Consider the following 20,362-nt stretch of genomic DNA (forward strand, 5'->3'; position numbering starts at 1 on the left):
TAAAAAATTAATGAGTTTGTTGTCATTTTAGCCAGTTGAAAATACTTATCTATCCAACCAAAATCTAAGAGAAACCAATTAACTTGCTATCGAAAATTGATTCAGATTCGCAAATTTAATCTATTCCAATTAATCCATCTTTTAATAATTTGACCAATTATAAAGTTTTATTTATATATAAAAAAATATTAATGCATTAGAAGTGCCATACAGTCACACCTAATGCCACGTCACAGCTCTAACCAAATAATACACATATATAATCGATTAGACGTAGTTCTAGATAGATTTATTTGAGGGTGTTTTCATCAGCATGTTGAAGCCCGAACTCCGCCTCGTGACATGTCTCCTCCTCTTCCTTCTCGGCCCGCATCTTCGATTATCGCGGGCCGACATTGGCACCGATTCATTATGTGTATAGCGACGGAGTGTTACGGCAACGATTACTCGGAGTTTCCGACGAGCAACCTATTTGCGGCGGCGGGGGAGGGCATATGGGACAATGGGGCGGCGTGCGGGCGCCAGTATTTGGTGCGTTGTATTAGTGCGCCGGTGCCGGAGTCGTGCGTCCCGGGCCAGATCATCCAGATTAAGATCGTCGATCGGGCCAAGACCGCCATTTCTCCGCCCTCGCGATATGGCTCCAGCATTGTCTTGTCCGATACTGCTTTCGCAGCGATAGCTAATCCTACGGTTGATTACCTGAATATCGAGTATCAACAGTAAGTACATATATTCTCTCAGTCTCAAATTACATCACTTATATTTCATTTTAGGTCATCCCTAGTTTTTTTACATGACAAAATATAAAAGATATATATTAATACAATTTGGATATAAAATTAATCTATAGTAATTTTATATTTTGTTTAATTTTTTAGGGTTTTTGGCTAAAAAGATGTTTAGTAGTAGTAGCTTATAAGCTCATATCTTTACGATTTCTTCTCTCTAAATTGCATTATCCGAATACTTTAACAACTTTGGTTTAAATATCTAAAAAATATCTTATAAACTTTATGAAATATAGCCAAACATATTGTCACATCTACTGTATTAATGCTCAGAGACATAGAAGCACAATGATAGTGAGATTCTTGAAATGGACTTTTCTTGTTTACTACGGTTGAACTGGTCTTATAGAAAACGTGTAACAAATTAACGATTATTGGAGAAAATAATGATGAAGCCGCGAATTTCTGATGTTTGTAAATGCTGGTAGAGAATAAAGATCACGAGAATTTCTGATGTTTGTAAATGCTGGTAGAGAATAAAGATCACGACACAATGAATTTACGTGGTTCGATTTACTGAAGTAAATCTACGTCCACGGGAAGAAAAGAGGGCAGAGTTGTATTGCTTGATCTGGGATTACAGCTTACAATACACACTTGCTATATAATCTATTCTGTCTCTAGAGAACGAAAGAGTGAGAGTCTTCTTCTGTCAGATCTAAGTTCTATTTATATATTGAACTGAGATTGTGGCTTGCATCACCACCCTAAGTCGTGGAGGTCATGGAGGTCATGAGATCCTGCATGGCCACTAAATAGGCAGTGGCTTACATCATCAGTAATTATGTCGTGGATGTCGTGGAGGTCATGAGATCCTGCGTGGCCACTAACTAGGCAGTGGCTTACATCATCAGTAATTATGTCGTGGATGTCGTGGAGGTCATGCATGAGTCCGCTATCTCCCAGTTCGGTCGAATACTGAGACCGAACTGCTGAATTATTGCCGAGTAGCTTTTGCCGATCTGAGAGTAGAGCTTGATGCCGACCTGAGAGCAGAGTTTGATTGGTTGGCTTTTACCGAGCTGTAGGCTGGGGCCGAACTCTTTGGTTGTGCCGAACTGAACTCTTTAGTCATGCCGGACTGATACTCTTTAGTCATGCCGAACTGATACTCTTTCTTGGGCTTTAGGCTGATGGGCTTGTTTAGTACGTACTCCATCACTACCCCCCCCGAAAAGCGAAGTGAATCACTTCGGCATTCTGGATAAAGGTACGGGGTAAGTTGATGTTTGTCCTCGGTCTTATGAAGTGAACTCTTCTTTGACCGGACTTGGTTTGTGTCCTAATTTGGCGAGTTTTATCGCTCGGATCGGACTTTCCGTTGTCCTAATTTGGGGATCGGACTTTCCCTTGTCCTAATTCGGCGAGTTTTATCGCGTGGATCGGACTTTCCTTTGTCCTAATTCAGGCAAGTTTTATCGCGTGAATCGGACTTTTGTTGCAGTTCGTTTTAGACGAAGTGCTTGTTTCTTAAGCTGAATTGTGGTCTTGTATCCTCTGTAGAAGCTTTGACTCACAATCGTTGGCTTGCAGCTCGTTTCAGACGAACTGCTTGTTTAAGCTGAATTGTGGTCTTGTATCCTCTGTAGAAGCTTTGACTCACAATCGTTGGCTTGCAGCTCGTTTCAGACGAACTGCTTGTTTAAGCTGAATTGTGGTCTTGTATCCTCTGTAGAAGCTTTGACTTCACAATCGTTAGCTTATATATGTTCTAAAAAGGGGATCAGCCTTTGAAGAACAAGATACCTCAGTAACATTTGTAAGAGACGACACGCACATAGACAGACACAACGCACATAGACAAAACGCACATAGACAAACAAAGACCAAGCAAACCAAAGAAAGCACATTGACCGAACAGGACTCAAGACTGACTGACCGGACTGTCTCTTACAAATGGAACTTTTTGAGGTTGGAAATGTGCCATGTTCGGGGTACCTGTTCTCCTGACATGTGAGCCAATTTGTAAGACCCTTTGCCGAGGACTTCTGACACCCGATAAGGACCTTCCCATGTGGGTTCGAGTTTGCCCAGCTTTTCTGCTCGGCTTACTTCGTTGTTTCTCAAGACGAGATCTCCCACTTGAAATTGCAGCTTCTTCACCCTTTGGTTGTAATACCGGGCTACTTGCTCCTTGTACTTGGCTGCTTTTATGCATGCCAATTCTCTTCTTTCTTCGGCAAGATCTAGCTCGGCTCTCAGTCCGTCGTCGTTCATTTCTGCCGAGAAATTTAGAGTTCGGGGACTGGGTATGCCGATCTCCACCGGAATCACGGCTTCAGTGCCGTACACAAGACTGTACGGAGTTTCACCGTTGGAGGTTGTGGGTGTAGTTCGGTAGGACCATAGGACTTGAGGGAGATTTTCTACCCATTGTCCTTTGGCTTGTTCTAACCGAGCTTTTAACCCTTTCACCAGGATACGATTTGTTACCTCCGTTTGTCCGTTTGCTTGTGGATGAGAGACCGAAGTGAACTGTTGTTGAATATTCAACTCTTGGCACCAATTCTTGAACGTCTTGTCGGTGAACTGAGTCCCGTTATCCGAGATGAGGATGTGGGGTATGCCGAATCGGCACACTATGTTCTTCCAGACGAAATCCAATGCCTTCGAGCTCGTTATCGTAGCTAATGGTTCAGCTTCCACCCACTTCGTAAAGTAGTCCACGGCAACGATAAGGAATTTCATTTGCCGAGGAGCTTGTGGTAGTGGTCCTACTATGTCTATACCCCATTGCATAAAAGGCCAAGGGCTTTGCATAGTGGATAGATCGGTCTGCGGCATCCTTGGGATATTTGCATGGATTTGGCACTTCGGGCATGTCTTGACGAGCTGCACTGCTTCTTGTACCAAGGTTGGCCAATAATATCCCCATCTTAGAACTTTTTTAGCTAAAGCTCTAGCTCCGATGTGGCTACCGCACGATCCTTCATGAACTTCTCTGAGGATGTAGTCCGTCTCTTCTGGTCCTACGCACCGCAATAACGGCTGGAGGTAAGACTTTCTAAAGAGGACTCCTTCATGAAGTTCGTACCGAAGTGCTCGGCACGTGATCTTCCGAGCTTCTCTCTTATCCTCGGGCAATTGTCCTTGATCTAGATACTGTAAGATCGGCGTCATCCAGTTCGGCGAGCTGGTTACTGAATGTACCTCAGCTTCGTCAATGCTTCGATGCATCAATTCCTCCACCTTTGAGCTTGGACATGCGGCTAACTTACTTAAAGTATCTGCTCGGCTGTTTCCTGCTCTGGGAATGCGGACTATCCGAAAATAAGAGAAACTTCGGCTAATGCTTTGCGCTTTGTCTAAATATTTCCTCATCCTCTCATCACGGGCTTCACTTGTACCCAACATGTGATTCACTATGATTTGTGAATCACAATGGATTTTGAGAGACTTGATACATAGACTTTGCGCTAGCTGGAGTCCGGCAAGGAGGGCTTCGTATTCGGCTTCGTTATTAGTGGTTGGGAATGAGAACCGAAGTGAATAGGTTACCTCGTGTCCATCGGGAGCGATAAGCAGAATACCAGCTCCACTTCCCGTTTTATTCGAAGCTCCATCTACGAATCCGCTCCAGCAGTCCGGCGGCTCTTCTTCGGATTCCAAGGGCTGTGCTAGTTCGGCATTGGCAGAATTTTTCTGTTCGGCGATGACAGGGATTGCTTGATCGAACTTGGCCTCTGCAAGAAAATCTGCCAAGGCTTGTCCCTTGATGGCTTTCCGAGGTAGGTACTCGATTGAGTGTTCTCCCAGCTCTATGGCCCATTTGGCGATTCTGCCTGATGCTTCTGGCTTGGTCAAAACTTGCCGAAGAGGCAGATCGGTTAAGACGCATACCTTGTGAGCATAGAAGTATGGCCGCAGTCTCCTTGCTGCATTCACTAATGCCAGAGCAATTTTTTCCAGAGGTTGATACCTTGTTTCTGGACCTCTTAATGCTCGGCTTGTAAAGTAGATGGGAAACTGCTTTAGGCCTTCTTCTCGTACAAGCACCGCACTAATGGTTTGATCGGATGCCGCTAAGTATAAGAAAATCACTTCGGCATCTGTTGGAGCAGAGAGAATTGGAAGCTCGGCTAAATAACTTTTGAGCTCGTCAAAAGCCTTTTTCTGCTCGGCTCCCCACTCAAACTTTGGTGCCTTTTTTAACACTTTGAAGAACGGCAGTTGCTTTTCGGCTGCTTGGGAAAGGAATCTATTCAATGCGGCTAGACATCCAGTTAGTCTTTGCACATCGTGTATGGACTTCGGCATCGCCATGTTCTGAATAACTTGAACTTTTGAAGGGTTTGCCTTGAGTCCGTCCTTTGAAACCCAACAACCCAGAAATTTTCCCGAATCTACCAAAAAGGTACATTTTTGGGGGTTGAGTTTGAGGTTGGCTTTTCGGAGCACGTCGAGAGTGGATTTGAGGTTGTCTTCGTACTCCGAAGTGCTTTTGCTTTTGACAACTATGTCGTCGACATACACTTCAACCTGTTTTCCGATTAGGTGCCGAAAAAGCTTGTCTACCATCCTTTGATAAGTGGCTCCGGCATTCTTTAAACCGAATGGCATCTTTTTATAAGCGAAAATGCCGAAATCGGTAATGAAAGCTGTTTTCGGAGCGTCACTCTCATCCATCAACACTTGGTGATATCCTTTGTATAAATCAAGAAAACAGAAAATTTCGAAGCCGATCAAAGCTTCTACTTTTTTATCTATATTCGGAAGGGGATAGCAATCTTTAGGACAGTGCTTGTTTAGATCGGTAAAATCTATGCACATCCGCCATCCTCCTTCTTTTTTCTTGATCATCACAGGATTGGCCACCCAAGAAGGATATTTCACCTCGAATAGTACATCCGCTTTTAGTAATTGGCGGACTTCGTCATGAATGACTTGGCTTCTTTCTGCCGCAAAGAGTCTTTGCTTCTGTTTTACTGGCCGGATTGAAGGATCAATATTTAACCGATGAGTGATTACCTCGGGGGGCACTCCGGTCATGTCCAACGAAGACCATGCAAAGACATCTTTGTACTCCTTGAGGAGCTGAATGGTCTTTTCTCGGAGTAGAGGCGTTCCTGCGAAGCCGATCTTGACCGTTCTGGATGGATCGTCTTCGTATAACCGAACGGTCATTGAGTTCGGCTCTGAAGTGACTTCGGTCATCTCGCTTGCCTGTGACTCCGGTTGCTGTGATTGCTATGCTTGATGGTGCCGAACTGATTGCTCGGCACTTTTAAGCGCAATCTGCAGACATTCTTTTGCTCTCTTTTGATCACCTCGGATGACCGCTATCCCACCTTTAGTGGGGATCTTGATGGTGAGGTGATAAGTAGAGCAAACGGCCCGAACTGTGTTGAGCCAGTCTCTCCCCAGGATGATGTTGTACGGGGACCGAGCTTTTACCACAAAGAACTCGATCATCGTATTGGAGCTTGTAGGCGCTTTTCCCACCGTGATCGGAAGGCTGATAATACCTTCAGGGCGGGTGTCCTCCTGGGCGAAACTTTTCAGAGGAAGTGGAGCCGGACTGAGCCGAGCTGGATCCACTTCCATTTTATCAAAACATTCTTTAAAAAGAACGCTGACTGACGCTCCTGTATCCACAAATACTCTGTGGATCAGTTTGTTTGCCACTCCGGCTTGAATGACAATAGCGTCTTGGTGAGGAGAGATGGCTGGGACGGGATCGGCATCTGAAAATGTAATCACTTCGTCTTTCTTCAGCCTTTTATGTGTCGGCTCCTCTTGATTGGAACCTCTGCGTTCTGCTTTTAGGGACGACTTAGTCTTCCCGGCAGGGAGAGCATCAATAGTCTGGATTACTCCATCATATTGCGGCTCGTCGTCGTCTTCGGGATCTTCATGCCTTTTCGGATCCTGAGGATTGCAGTTCGCACCTCTCTGCTTTTTGTTCTTTTTCGGCTGCTTGCTTTGGTATTTTTTTAACGTTCCTGTTTTCACAAGAACATCAATACCTGCAGCCAAATTTCGGCACTCCTCGGTATCATGACCGTGGGCTTGATGGAAGGAGCAATATTGATCCTGAGGTCGCCGCGCGGCTGATTTCGTCATCCGCTTTGGTTTTTCGAATATATCGGAATGTAGTTCGAAAATTTCCGTTCTTGACTTGTTTAATGGTACGAACTGAGCGGGCGGCTTCTCAGGATTGAGCCGTGGCCCCAATCTGCCTTGTACCGGTGCCCTTTGAATTCTTTCAAAAGGAGTTCGGCGAGGAAGCACCTGGCCGCTTTGATCGGGCTTCTTTTTCTCTTCTTGGGATGAGCTGTCTAAAGACCGTTTTCGACGGTCTGCCTCATCCGCACGGGAAAACTGGTCCGCAATGTCCCACATTTCTTGAGCTGTTTGCGGGCCGCACTCCACGAGCTTTCTGTAGAGAGCTCCGGGCAGGATTCCATTTTGGAATGCCGAAATGACAAGTAGATCATTGAGATTATCTACTTGTAGGCATTCCTTATGGAATCTCGTCAGGAAGTCGCTGATCTTTTCGTCGCGACCTTGACGTATAGAAAGCAGCTGAGCCGAGGTAATTCGGGCTTCCGCTTTCTGAAAGAACCTCCTATGGAAAGCATCCATTAGATCTCGGTAGGATCGAATGCTGTCTTGAGGAAGGCTGTCGAACCACCTTCTGGCGTTCCCGATGAGCAGCTCGGGGAACAGCTTGCACATATGGACCTCATTGAGACCCTGGTTCGCCATATTATATTGATAGCATCCCAAGAAGTCATGAGGATCCACTAGCCCGTCATAAGTCATTGACGGTGTCCGGTAGTTCCGCGGCAAAGGAGTTCGGATGATATCGTCCGAGAACGGAGTCTTTAATGCTCCGTACATGGCGAACCCGACATCTCTTCGGTACGGAGGAGAAGGAGTTCTCCTGTGATTCCGGTGCCGAGGAGAAACAGGAACATGTCGGGGTTGAGGATTCTTCTTCCTGGAGGACACGGCACTACTGCGGTAGTGACTTTCATGTCTGGATGAGGAAGGAGAATCTACCGTTTTCGTCTTCGGCTGTTGGCTCTTTTGCAGGAAGGCTAAGAACTCCTCCTGCTTCTCAGCCAAGAACAGCTTGACAGCCTCATTCAAATCAGGCTGCTGGGAAGACTCGGTGTGTGGACCTTTTGAGCGGCTTGTTCCTTCACCGTGAGAACTGGAGACAGACTTCTCACGAGGCTGCTTTCCAGGCCTATGGGCTGCTGGATTAGCTTCCTCATGGTCATCACGGACGGAGGCACGGGAGTTATGTGATCTGGCATGCATTTTTTTTTTTGTGGTGGAAAAAGGGTCAAAAATTCGCTTTATCACAGATTTGGTTCTCTGTTTCCCACAGACGGCGCCAGTGATGAAGCCGCGAATTTCTGATGTTTGTAAATGCTGGTAGAGAATAAAGATCACGAGAATTTCTGATGTTTGTAAATGCTGGTAGAGAATAAAGATCACGACACAATGAATTTACGTGGTTCGATTTACTGAAGTAAATCTACGTCCACGGGAAGAAAAGAGGGCAGAGTTGTATTGCTTGATCTGGGATTACAGCTTACAATACACACTTGCTATATAATCTATTCTGTCTCTAGAGAACGAAAGAGTGAGAGTCTTCTTCTGTCAGATCTAAGTTCTATTTATATATTGAACTGAGATTGTGGCTTGCATCACCACCCTAAGTCGTGGAGGTCATGGAGGTCATGAGATCCTGCATGGCCACTAAATAGGCAGTGGCTTACATCATCAGTAATTATGTCGTGGATGTCGTGGAGGTCATGAGATCCTGCGTGGCCACTAACTAGGCAGTGGCTTACATCATCAGTAATTATGTCGTGGATGTCGTGGAGGTCATGCATGAGTCCGCTATCTCCCAGTTCGGTCGAATACTGAGACCGAACTGCTGAATTATTGCCGAGTAGCTTTTGCCGATCTGAGAGTAGAGCTTGATGCCGACCTGAGAGCAGAGTTTGATTGGTTGGCTTTTACCGAGCTGTAGGCTGGGGCCGAACTCTTTGGTTGTGCCGAACTGAACTCTTTAGTCATGCCGGACTGATACTCTTTAGTCATGCCGAACTGATACTCTTTCTTGGGCTTTAGGCTGATGGGCTTGTTTAGTACGTACTCCATCAAATAACAACCTTTTCTTTTAACACTTGGTGTCGAATCGTTATCATGCATGTCTCCCACCAATTACAATCTTATCTTATAATTGGAGTGAATTGGGGGTCGAGTAACGCTTTTATATAAGTCGCATATTTATTTATTTTAATGATTTACCTGTTACTATATGCTAGTATATTAAATAGAACTTTATTTTATATGCGCAGGCTTTGAAGAGCTCGATTTGGATACGGCCGTTGCCGAGGAAGGTGACATGAGTAATATTGTAGGAAACTTTGCGTAATTAGATGCAATTTTTTACGTAGAAAATTAATTTGAAATAGTATGAGTACTTTTTTCTGTCTTAATCTTTCTTTAAAGTTTTGTTGAATATAATTTTCAAATGGCTATGAATTTTCTTAGTGTGGACATGCATGAATGTTGCAAGTATAGTCTTACCAAAAATGCTGACCAGTTCCGAGATAAATTCTTTAAATAATGCTGATGAGAAAGAAATAAATATTGTCTGACTTTAAATATTTAATCGGAAAATGATGCAAGAATATTAACAATTAATGGTTCTGACAATTTCGTTAAAATTATGTAAGTTTTTCATTACGATTTAAAATCTATGTCCGTAAATTAATGAACTGTCAATTTTTCTAGTTTTATAATCAATCAAGATTTTGACATTGATTTGCACTTCACGACTTACCTACATATCATTATAGAATGCCAACTAAAAACATTGTCGAATTGTAGGCAGCAATCCAAAATGACGTTGTACTATACTAAATTAAATAATTTCATTCGTTGAACTATGGTTTTTATATTGAGGAAAAATGAGATGAGGGATCAGATACATATGAGAAAAAAAAAACGAGATGGGAGAAAGTACAACAAATGAAATTAATTAATTTGGGTACAATATAATGTAGTTTTGGCGTCAAAGATAATATCGTGACGTTCAATAATTAAGCCAACAAGCTGTCAAAATCTAGATTGATTGCAAAATCCAAACAAAACAATAGTTCTATAATTTATAAACATATTTTAATATTAGTATGCAAAATAAGATTTTGACAAAAGTTATTAGAACAATTATTCCCATTAAGAGCAAAATCTTATGTAAGTGTAATATCTTGACCATATATAGTGTGTGTAGATTATTTCCTTGGAATGATGAGAACGTTGTCACTGTCATTTCAGTGTGTTAATCAGTATACAATCTACTTATAATAAATTCAACAATTTTGTAGGTCGATAAATATCTAGACGCCATACTCAATAAAGTGGTATAATAATGATTAATGATGTAATTAGTACTGTAGTATTGTTTTGGATTACACTTTTCCTAAATACTTACAACCACTACCGCACGCGACAAACACATGTAACTTTGAATTTTCTTTAATCAAACATCGATCATTGACTGGCTATTGTAATGATTTTATTAACATATATATAGATTATGTTTGATTTTGATATAACTAATTAACTATCATGACCATATCCAACCCATATATCAGACCAAATTAGGTGTCAAATTAAAGTTGCGTACCAAATTTGATATTTTGGCTTGAGACTTCCTATATAATAATACTCGCTATAAGTAAAAAAACAAAAATGGATAATTAATTATAGTCATACTTATGACATTAAAATCTCCCCAATAATTAACAACTACAAACAACTCAATTAAATTTCCAACCAACTCAAGTTGAGAGTATGAAAACATAGCACGTTGATTGCAATGCCCAAGTCAATGAGATATCAGATAAGATAAAATTTCGAGCCCATTTTCTCCGATGATTATGATAGGATAAACCTCCTATCGGGCTGATCGGCGTCCGTAGATCGACGATCGATGAATGTTTGTCGCGGGCGAGTGCCCGTCGAGCACGACGGTTTTCTCACTTGGAGAAGAGAATGAACGATAATATTGATATTCTTGATTGATTTCTCAAATGATTACAATAACCTATTTATAATGTTAATAATAACTTAATGAACAAGAAAACAAAGATATGGAAAAGATATGCAAATCTTAATTTATCTAATTAATAATGCTCGTATCAACTCCCCACGGTTGAAATCCACCTTGTCCTCAAGGTGGGAACTCGGCAACCAAATCTGGTGCTGTGCGCGGAACGTCTTCCGTCGGGCAGCGGCGCAACTTTGGTTCGAGATGGTGGAATGCATAACTAGTTGCAGTGCGCGGGTGGATTCCCGTCGGGCAGCGCCGTAGCTATGGTTCGATCGGTGTGGCTAGTTGCTGTGCGCGGTGGATTCCCGTCGGGCAGCGACATAGCTGTGATTCGATCGGTGTTTTGGGGGGTGAGATCGTGATGAAAGCACCAATTTGATAGGATAAACCTCCTATCGGGCTGATCGGCGTTCGTAGATCGACGATCGATGAATGTTTGTCGCGGGCCAGTGCCCGTCGAGCACGACGGTTTTCTCACTTGGAGAAGAGAATGAACGATAATATTGATATTCTTGATTGATTTCTCAAATGATTACAATAACTCCTATTTATAATGCTAATAATAACTTAATGAACAAGAAAACAAAGATATGAAAAAGATATGCAGATCCTAATTTATCTAATTAATAATGCTCGTATCAGATTAGAACAATCACCATAACTTTTCTTTGGTTAACTCATATATAATGCCTAAATTTGAACCTTGATTTGTATTTTTTTACCAATTTTAATTTGTAAAATATGCTATATTATATAAAATTCTTATTCGGTATGAAATTTTATGCAATATTAATTATCTAGTGTTTTTAATGACGAAAATAAAGTGGAGATAATATTATTTGTTTTTTTATCACTTTATAAATCGAGACATTCAAAAAGAAAATGTGCATGCAGATTGATTGAAATCGGGAAAGTATAAATTTAAAGTTATAGACAGAACTACTCAAAGTCATTAAATTAAAAATCATAAGATTCAAATGAAAAGTCACTTCGAAATGTCGAATATGTGTTTTCATATTACTTTGTCAACGATTTCTTTTGAATCCAAGGGCCGAACTATTCGCTGGAACAAATAATTAAATTATAGCAGTACTATATTCATACAATTGTCATATATAAATAAAAAGGGAATATCTATTGCAATAAAACTTCAATATTTGAAAAACATATATTGATGGTTAATGCAACCAACTCCAAGGATTTTAAAATGCAAAATACTGCTTCCATCTACCATAAAATATTTATATTTCTATTTTGGGATGATCACTATTAAATATCGTATTTAAATAATTGTCGGTAAATAGTTTTATATTTTATTATAAAATTAATATGTACTCCATTCGTCCGCGAATAGGAGTCTCATTTATTTCTAGTACGGATTTTAGGAAATGTTAAGCAAAATGAGTGAAAGAAAGTTAGTAGAATATGAACCTTACTTGTATATATTAGTTTTAAATGATATGTGAGTGGAATGAGTTGGTGGAATGTGAGACCTTTTACCACTTATAGAAATAATGAACCGAGACTTCTATTCGCGGACGGACTAAAATGGCAAAACGAGACTCCTATTCGCGGACGGAGGGAGTACAACTTATATCTCACTGATTTTATTTATTTAATAAGCACTTTTTATTGTTTTTAATTTTTTTTATCGAACTAATTAAAGTAAGGTATTTATTCATTAAAAAAGAAAGGGAGTATATTTTTAGAAGTCAAAAGATCTCTAGAATGCTTATTTAATGGCGAATTTATTTTATAAAAAGGAGCGGCGACAAATTGCTCTATTATATGAATATATATTTAATTTATATTTGAATATCTATTATTTAAAGTCTGGTACGTAATAGTCGGATGTCAACTACTTGCTCCAGATATTAATAAGTTTATTCTCTAGAAGATTGATAGGTATTTGATGTTTTGAAATTTTTTACATTTACACAATTACCCTTGCTTATATGCAAAATACCCCACATTAGAAAATTATAGTTTGTGCAATTTCACTTTTCTAACAACCAATTTAGTTCAACTGTCACCAACGGTTCTAGAAACTGAATTTACACCATGATTTTATAGTCAAGAATCTCAAGATCCTCTTTATGTGTTGCAGATGAAGAAATTTGCACCTATTTAGATTGACTTTTTATACATATATTAAGACATGTAACAATCAAAGTTCAAACAAAGAAAAAGCATATGAATGGAACAAATTTGACGCTGCATGCAGCATCACCCATGCAAATTATAGTTTATTGAGCTATTTAAAGTAATCTATATATCAACATAAAATCAAATTGATTGTGTGATAAAACTATATATAAATAGGTGGAGTACTATATAATAAACTCAATTGGTGTTATAATTTATAAATATCGGCGGTAGAGTAATATCCAATTGGTTGAAGTACTAACTACTTAGGTAATCAAAATTCTAAACTCACGCAATTAGAAATTTGACTCGTGAACAATGTTGTTTTCATGAACATAATTTCAAATTACGATATTTTTAAGTCGTGGATGTCTAAGCCTTCTAGACTCGACGTACGTAACACATTTCGTAGAATAAAATTATTTAAAACACAATTAATTACTCCCTTCATTTGATGATTAGTAATGATATGTTTTTTCTCTTTGGGTTATGTTATTAGCAATGGCCAATTTTCATTTTGGAAATTAATCAGGACTCGATTAGTGTTAATTAAGAACACCAAGGAAACCTAAACTAAAATCTAATCACAAACCCTTCGCACCTAACAAGACATAATTAAGGGTCTACTCTTTTTCTAGTCACAGAATGAATACTCCATTTGTCTAGCGATGATCTTAGTAGTGAAAGATACGTGGCTTAATATCGATGATCTTAATAGTGAAAGACACACAGTTTAATGCAATATTGGTAAATTAGAAGAGCGATTGTGAAAAAAAATAATTAGGGTATTATTAGTGTAAAATATGATAAGTATATGTTATTATATCAAGAAATTTATCCAAAATAGAAGATAACTAATTTTTATAAATAACCTAGAATGAAAAAAAAATACTATTATTGATAGTTTATAAATATCTAAGTAAGAGAGATCCTGAAATCAATCGAACTCGACTCAAAGCCTCAAATAAATCAAGAATTATTATTATTGGGCTAGTAGGTGCAAATTAGTCACAGAATTGGGCTTCACATCTTGAGATATTTAAATAACTTTCAAAATATGAGTACATAAAAATTGGGCCGTATTCGCGAACCCGACTTGACCGACCCGATTGGCGAATATGGACATAAATACGAATCCGGGCCCCAACCCAGTTAAAATATATCGAAAATCGCCGACACCCAATCCAAACAGTTCTTTCGTAGAGAGAGAAATCGTCGTCGTGACGAGTCGAGTCAAGTCGAGTCGCGATAATCTTCTGTAGAGAGCGAGAGCTCCGGTTCTCAACTGAATTTCCTGTGTGATTCTCAGATCTACGTGAATTAGAGAATGTCGGGGAAAGGAGCTAAGGGGTTGTTGACGGGGAAAACTCCTGCTTCCAAAGACAAAGATAAGGACAAGAAGAAACCTATATCTCGCTCTTCTCGCGCCGGGCTTCAGGTTTTTTTCCTTTTTATTTTTCGAATTCGTGAATTCTCGCATCGTTTTAGTTCAATTCGCGTGAATTTTGTGTCGATTGTTTGACTTTGTGAATGTATTATTTTAATCCTTTTATCCATGTTATTTAATTGTGAGCTGTGCGGTCCACGGTCTTAGTCTTGTTAGATATGCAGGTTGTCGAGTAATTACTAGTGATTTTCTGGCGTGAGCTTACATATTGATTAATTTTCTGGGCAGAATGGGCTTGGAATTGTAGATAAGACTGGTTTGGTCCACTGGGGTCATGTATATATGAAGAAAGCTGAAGTAGAAGAGATGAAACCCGTGTAAATCGGTTGGGCCTTTCCTAATTTTCAAATAGAAGTGGGAAATAGGTTTGCAAAAAGCTTTTTCATGTGATTTAAATAAAATGATGAGATGCAGCTTGGAGAATACACAGAGATTTTCTGCTTAGATAGATGTGCAGTATTGTGCTTCTCATAGTTGAAAATATGGATATTGGGAGTAGTAAATGGGACTGAGATTGCACATTTGATTGTTTCTCAAAATGTTTAACCTAGAATTGTGGTGATATACAGTACCAGTTGAGTCATCAGTTAGTGATGACTTATGTCAATGAGCTGTTTCAGCTGTCTTGATTGCTCAGGTAGACGATTCTTAAACATGTTTGACCTGCATTGCGCTTCACTATGACCTTTTTGCTCAACTAGTTCAAGTTAATTTGCTCAATGTAATTGCAAAACCTTTTTTTATTATAGATCAAAATATCAATACTTCAAGTTACTGAGCCTTGTACATGAGACAATCTGAATGAATGGACAAACATGGAATGAATGCTTTCTTATGGCAAGTATGAAGTAGCTGACATGGCACAGATATAACCCATGGCATTGTATTCGTGCTTTTTATGTTATTTGAACTTTGTTTGTAGATCTCACATACCTCAAAATCAAGGTGCAGTTTTGTAATTTTTGTCTTGCAAGCTAACCATATATTTCAAAATCATAACTTTTGATTTCGTCGAAGTGGTAAAAGATCAGGATTCTTTATCTCTCAGATTTCTTGAAAAAGAATTATATTCTTCTTGTAGTACTTATTATATAACGAATGTCCCAAACCTTTTTCCTTTGCAGTTCCCTGTTGGTCGTATCCATAGGCTCCTAAAGGAGCGAGCCACTGCTCATGGAAGAGTAGGTGCCACTGCTGCTGTCTACTCTGCAGCCATATTAGAGTACCTAACTGCTGAAGTGTTGGAGTTGGCTGGGAATGCTAGTAAGGATCTGAAAGTGAAGCGTATCACACCCCGACATCTCCAGCTGGCTATTCGTGGTGATGAGGAGCTCGATACCCTCATAAAAGGAACCATTGCTGGTGGTGGTGTGATCCCCCACATACACAAGTCGCTCATCAACAAATCTTCCAAGGAATGAGACAACAATTAGCAGAAGCAGGGTCTGTTTAACGTTCTAGGATTAGGCTGTCTACATGTTTAGAACTTCTAGTAGTTGGTTGGATTCTGTTCAAGAATTCAAGAGACGTTTCAGCAGACTTCCGTTGCAAATGTATTTTCCATAAAAGAGCATGCAACATGACATAGCCTTAAATTTATGTTAAGCGTGTTACATTGATTGCAGTTACTTGTCTCTCAGTCTTTGTAATTGTGTTACTTGCAAAATGAATACATTCGTTGAAGAACTTGCAAATTTTGTAGAATGATGGCAAGAAGCATTTTTTATCTTAAACAAGTTGAATAAAAATTAGAAATTCATTATCAAGAGATTAAATTAATACATATTCCGACTGCAGTTTCGTCAAAATGAGAAGCCTAGTATCCTGTTAAGGTAGCTCCAATCGTCTAAATACATCACCCCTCCTGTCTCCAAGAAAGCCAAAAAATGATAGCTCAGATCAATTCTAATTGGAGATAAAATACAAACAAGCCTTCCAATTCTTAGCACCTACCAACAATAAATTCATGCCAAACTTGCATTTGCATAAGAAATCGAAAGAAGAAAACAAGGTTACTGCAAATCTGCAATTCGGTTAGTAGCTTGCTGCAAGTTGAAGAACAAGGAATAGGAATCATATAGCTGCGACCCTGGGAACCTCAACGGGAAATTTGTCGATTTCATCAATCCACGGGCTCTTCTCCTTTGCTGGATTTATAGTCCTGAGAGCTTTCCACACAGCACTGTTACATTTGAAACCAGATCCAAAGGCGATCTGCCACGTCCTGTCTCCCCTCTTGATCCTTCCCTTGGCTTCCGAATATGCCAGTTCGTACCAGAGGGAGCTGCTGGAAGTGTTTCCAAACCTGTATAGAGTCATTCTTGAAGGCTCCATGTGCCATTCGGACAGCTGAAGATTCTTTTCCAGTTCATCGAGTACAGCCCTTCCACCAGCATGGATGCAGAAGTGTTCAAAGGCCAGTTTGAAATCCGGGATGTACGGCTTCAGCTTCATCTTCAGCAACTTTTTCCCCACCAATGTGGCGAAGAAAAGCAACTGTTCGGACATGGGTAGCACAAGAGGGCCCAACGTTGTGATATTGGTCTTTAAGGCATCACCAGCCACAGCCATCAAATCCTTCGACAGAGAAACTCCTACCTTACCGTTAGGATCCTCCATCTGCGTGACGCAGGAGAAACATTTGTCATCAGAACCTTTGTGGGTTCTGACTGTATGCACCAACCGGTACTTGGATCTCCAGTAGTCAGATCTTTTGTTTGACAGCAAAATGGCAGCACCTCCCATACGGAAGAGGCAGTTGGAAACGAGCATGGATCTCTCATTTCCGAAATACCAGTTGAGCGTGATGTTCTCCATGCTGATAACCAGAGCATAAGTGTTGGGGTGCACCTGCAACAGGTCTTTAGCAAGATCTATTGATATCAAACCAGCACTACAACCCATCCCGCCTAGATTATAACTAATAATGTTCCCCCTCAGCTTATAATGGTTGATAACCATTGCAGACAGCGAGGGAGTGGGATTGAAAAGGCTGCAATTCACAATCAAAATCCCAATATCCTTCGGCTTCAGAGAGGTCTTCGCAAGCAACTCATCAATTGCACCAAACATGACCATCTCGGCTTCTTTTCTCGCTTCTGCCATACAAGGATTCGGTGGAACCCTGAGCACAGCCTCAGGGAGGTAAGTATCCTCACCAAGGCCTGACCTCTCAAGAATCTTCCTCTGGAACTCAAGATTCTGATCAGTGAAATTGCCAGTCAACTTGGACCTCTCCATGAAAATCTGCCTGGTGCACTTCCTATCCTCATCCGGCTTATAACACGAGAAATTCACAAGATAGACAGGGCGAGGACGCTTGACAAAATACACAGTCGTCAAGAAGACCAAGAGGGTGGAGCAAACAATAACTGATATGAGATTGAACCGGAGGTGGTCCCAAAGCACATAAAGGTCCTGGAGAGAAAATGTGGACAGCTGAGCCGCAACGATCACCAACAGAGGAGACAAACATAGGTACATTCCATGAGTGATGAGGTAATGATATCCAAGCTTCACATACTTCAATTTCACCGATTTTTTGAAATCAGGGAGCTTATTTGAAGACGAGGCCGGAATCAAAGGCGTGCTAGCCTTCATTTCACTCATTTTCCACTATCTAATCTCCAACTCTCTGGAAACATACAAGGAAAATTTGAGGTCAGGAAATTGAAACACTAAAAATCTTAGAATTTAATTGCAAAACCACGCACCGTAAGATTTCAGAGTAGGAAAAGTCCTAATACTAAAAAATTGGATCTAAACAGCATATTTCTCTAATAATTCCAGATTTACTCAAATACTTATTCATAAAAAACCAAAATCCCTAGACAGTTATTACTTTTCTGCTCCGTCTCTACAAACAAAACAGTAATGCAGCTAAAAACTGAGAAAATACATAGAAAATCAAGAGCACGTCGTCACGAAATAAGAAACGGAGGTAGTGATGCAGAAGATTCACATATCGACATCAGAAATTGACTTTACCATCAATGCTCGTGCAGAATAAATTCAGAAAAAAATGGTGAAAAACTGAAAACAGGATTCAGGTTATCGCAAGAGAAGGCTGAAAGATAGGGCATCATACCAAAAAGCTCACCGTTTTCTCCTATAAATCTCCGGAAGAAACCGATCGTATGAGCGGAGAGAGAGAGAGGGAGTTTTTGAGAGAGGAGAAGAAGCTTGAGTCAATTATAATACCAAATGCTGTTGATTTGAATGCATGTTGTGTTGTATTCTGTGTATACATTTTAAATTTCTTCTAGAAACAATATTATTGTATTTAGAATTAAATATTTTACTTGTTTTATTTGATGTCGATTTGTTTGATTATACGATTATAAGCGTATGAGTCGGTATGGCTGCTAGTATTTTTTTTAAGTCAAAATCTTAAATAATAAGTTAAATAAAATTATCTCAACCAAATATATTCATAAATTGTAAATAATATCACGATTTTAAAGCAAAATTGATAAAGTAGAAATATATTTAGAATATCATTAGTTGATTTTTTTTTTCAATTTCGTCCCTATCTGAAAATTTTCTGTTATTTCATAATTATTTTTATCTTTTTTAATAGTGTTGATTTAGAGGGCATACATACCAAATTTTACTACTAATACATATTTATTCAGAGGAAGAATACTGGAATGTGATTCTAGAATAAAATAGTAGTAATAAAAAATAGAGAATAAATGAGTGGATTGAATGAGGAATATGAGGTAATAGCATGAGCAATGGCGTCCGTCCAGGCGGAATTCCGACTGGCGTGTCGGAATTTCATGGCGGACGTCCGCCATTGTGCATGGTATGCACGGATACGGAATTCCGTCGAGGATACCGCAGTTCCGCGGCGTTTACGCGGAATTCCTTCGCGACGCCGCGCGGACGTCCGCCATTGCATTGACTCTCACGGATGTCTGCGCGGAATTCCCGTTTATTGCATTAAATGTTTTTTTTAAATTTCTATAAATACGCCCCGTTGAACTTCATTTCATTCGCACCACTTGTATTAACGAGTATCTCTCTTTACATTTCTTTTATATATCCAGAATAGCTGGTAGTGGTAGTGGTAGTGGTAGTGGTAGTGGTAGTGGTAGTGGTAGTGGTGGGCATTATGAACACATGATGCGTCTGATTCATGCACGTGTGCGGGAATCAGTGGAGAGGGAGGAACAATCGGCCTTGGCGCCAGCGGTACCTCGACCCATCCATCGTCGAACTATAATACCCCGGGACCACCTCGCTGCCCACGCTCGGTTGTATGAGGATTACATTGCGCCGGAGCCATGGTTTGGGGAGAACCTGTTCCGGCGACGGTTTAGGATGCATCGTCCGCTCTTTCTGCGTATCGTAGGCGCTTTAGAGCTTCGATACGGGTATTTCAGGGTGCGGGAGGATGCGGCTGGTAAACCTGGCCACACGCCGATTCAGAAGTGCACTGTCGCAATCAGGCAGCTGGCATACGGAGGCGCTGCCGACATGTTCGACGAGTACCTTCACATCGGCAAGACGACTGCCCGCGATTGCCTGAAGTATTTTTGTCAGGGCGTTAGGGAGATATTTGGGGATAGGTATCTTTGGAGGCCTACCCCCGAAGATTGTAAGGCTCTGCTGGATATGCACGGGAATCAGCACGGGTTTCCGGGGATGTTAGGCAGCATAGATTGTATGCACTGGGAATGGAAGAACTGCCCCGCTGCCTGAAAAGGGATGTACACTACTGGTTTCAAGGCTAAGAATCCCACGATGATCCTTGAAGCGGTAGCTGACTACCGGTTGTGGATTTGGCATGCCTATTTTGGAGTAGCCGGGTCTAACAACGACATCAACGTTCTCCAGTCGTCGCCCTTTTTCAACGAGCAGTGCATGGGCGTTGGTCCGGCCGTCAACTTCGTC

The 20,362-nt window shown here is 40.6% G+C and overlaps 2 protein-coding genes across 3 annotated transcripts; one reads left to right on the forward strand and one right to left on the reverse strand.

Moving 5' to 3' along the window:
* The first annotated feature begins 14,188 nt into the window (after positions 1-14,188).
* LOC121785552 (probable histone H2A variant 3) lies at positions 14,189-16,088 on the forward strand. Its single transcript, XM_042184011.1, has 2 exons — positions 14,189-14,455; positions 15,589-16,088. The coding sequence occupies exons 1-2, from the start codon at positions 14,345-14,347 to the stop codon at positions 15,883-15,885; spliced, it is 408 nt and encodes a 135-aa protein (XP_042039945.1). The 5' UTR covers positions 14,189-14,344; the 3' UTR covers positions 15,886-16,088.
* A 113-nt stretch (positions 16,089-16,201) lies between these two features.
* Positions 16,202-18,688, reverse strand: LOC121785546 (3-ketoacyl-CoA synthase 11-like). 2 transcript variants are annotated; one of them, XM_042184002.1, is made up of 2 exons: positions 18,564-18,688; positions 16,202-18,098 (listed from the first exon to the last, which is right to left on the reverse strand). In XM_042184002.1, the coding sequence occupies exon 2, from the start codon at positions 18,071-18,073 to the stop codon at positions 16,538-16,540; it is 1,536 nt and encodes a 511-aa protein (XP_042039936.1). In that variant the 5' UTR covers positions 18,074-18,098; positions 18,564-18,688; the 3' UTR covers positions 16,202-16,537. The 2 variants fall into 2 exon arrangements, with proteins under 2 accessions (XP_042039936.1, XP_042039935.1); XM_042184001.1 differs by having other exon boundaries at positions 18,552-18,669.
* Between the last annotated feature and the right edge of the window lie 1,674 nt (positions 18,689-20,362).

This window comes from Salvia splendens, chromosome 21, assembly GCF_004379255.2.
Source record: "Salvia splendens isolate huo1 chromosome 21, SspV2, whole genome shotgun sequence".
NCBI lineage: Eukaryota > Viridiplantae > Streptophyta > Magnoliopsida > Lamiales > Lamiaceae > Salvia > Salvia splendens.

Excerpts from the sequence above, each read along its gene's own strand:
- LOC121785546 (XM_042184002.1), bottom strand. The coding sequence starts at position 18,073 with ATGAGTGAAATGAAGGCTAGCACGCCTTTGATTCCGGCCTCGTCTTCA.
- LOC121785552 (XM_042184011.1), top strand. The coding sequence starts at position 14,345 with ATGTCGGGGAAAGGAGCTAAGGGGTTGTTGACGGGGAAAACTCCTGCT. Across the intron at positions 14,456-15,588 it reads CTTCTCGCGCCGGGCTTCAG|TTCCCTGTTGGTCGTATCCA; the intron begins GTTTTTTTCCTT and ends TTTCCTTTGCAG.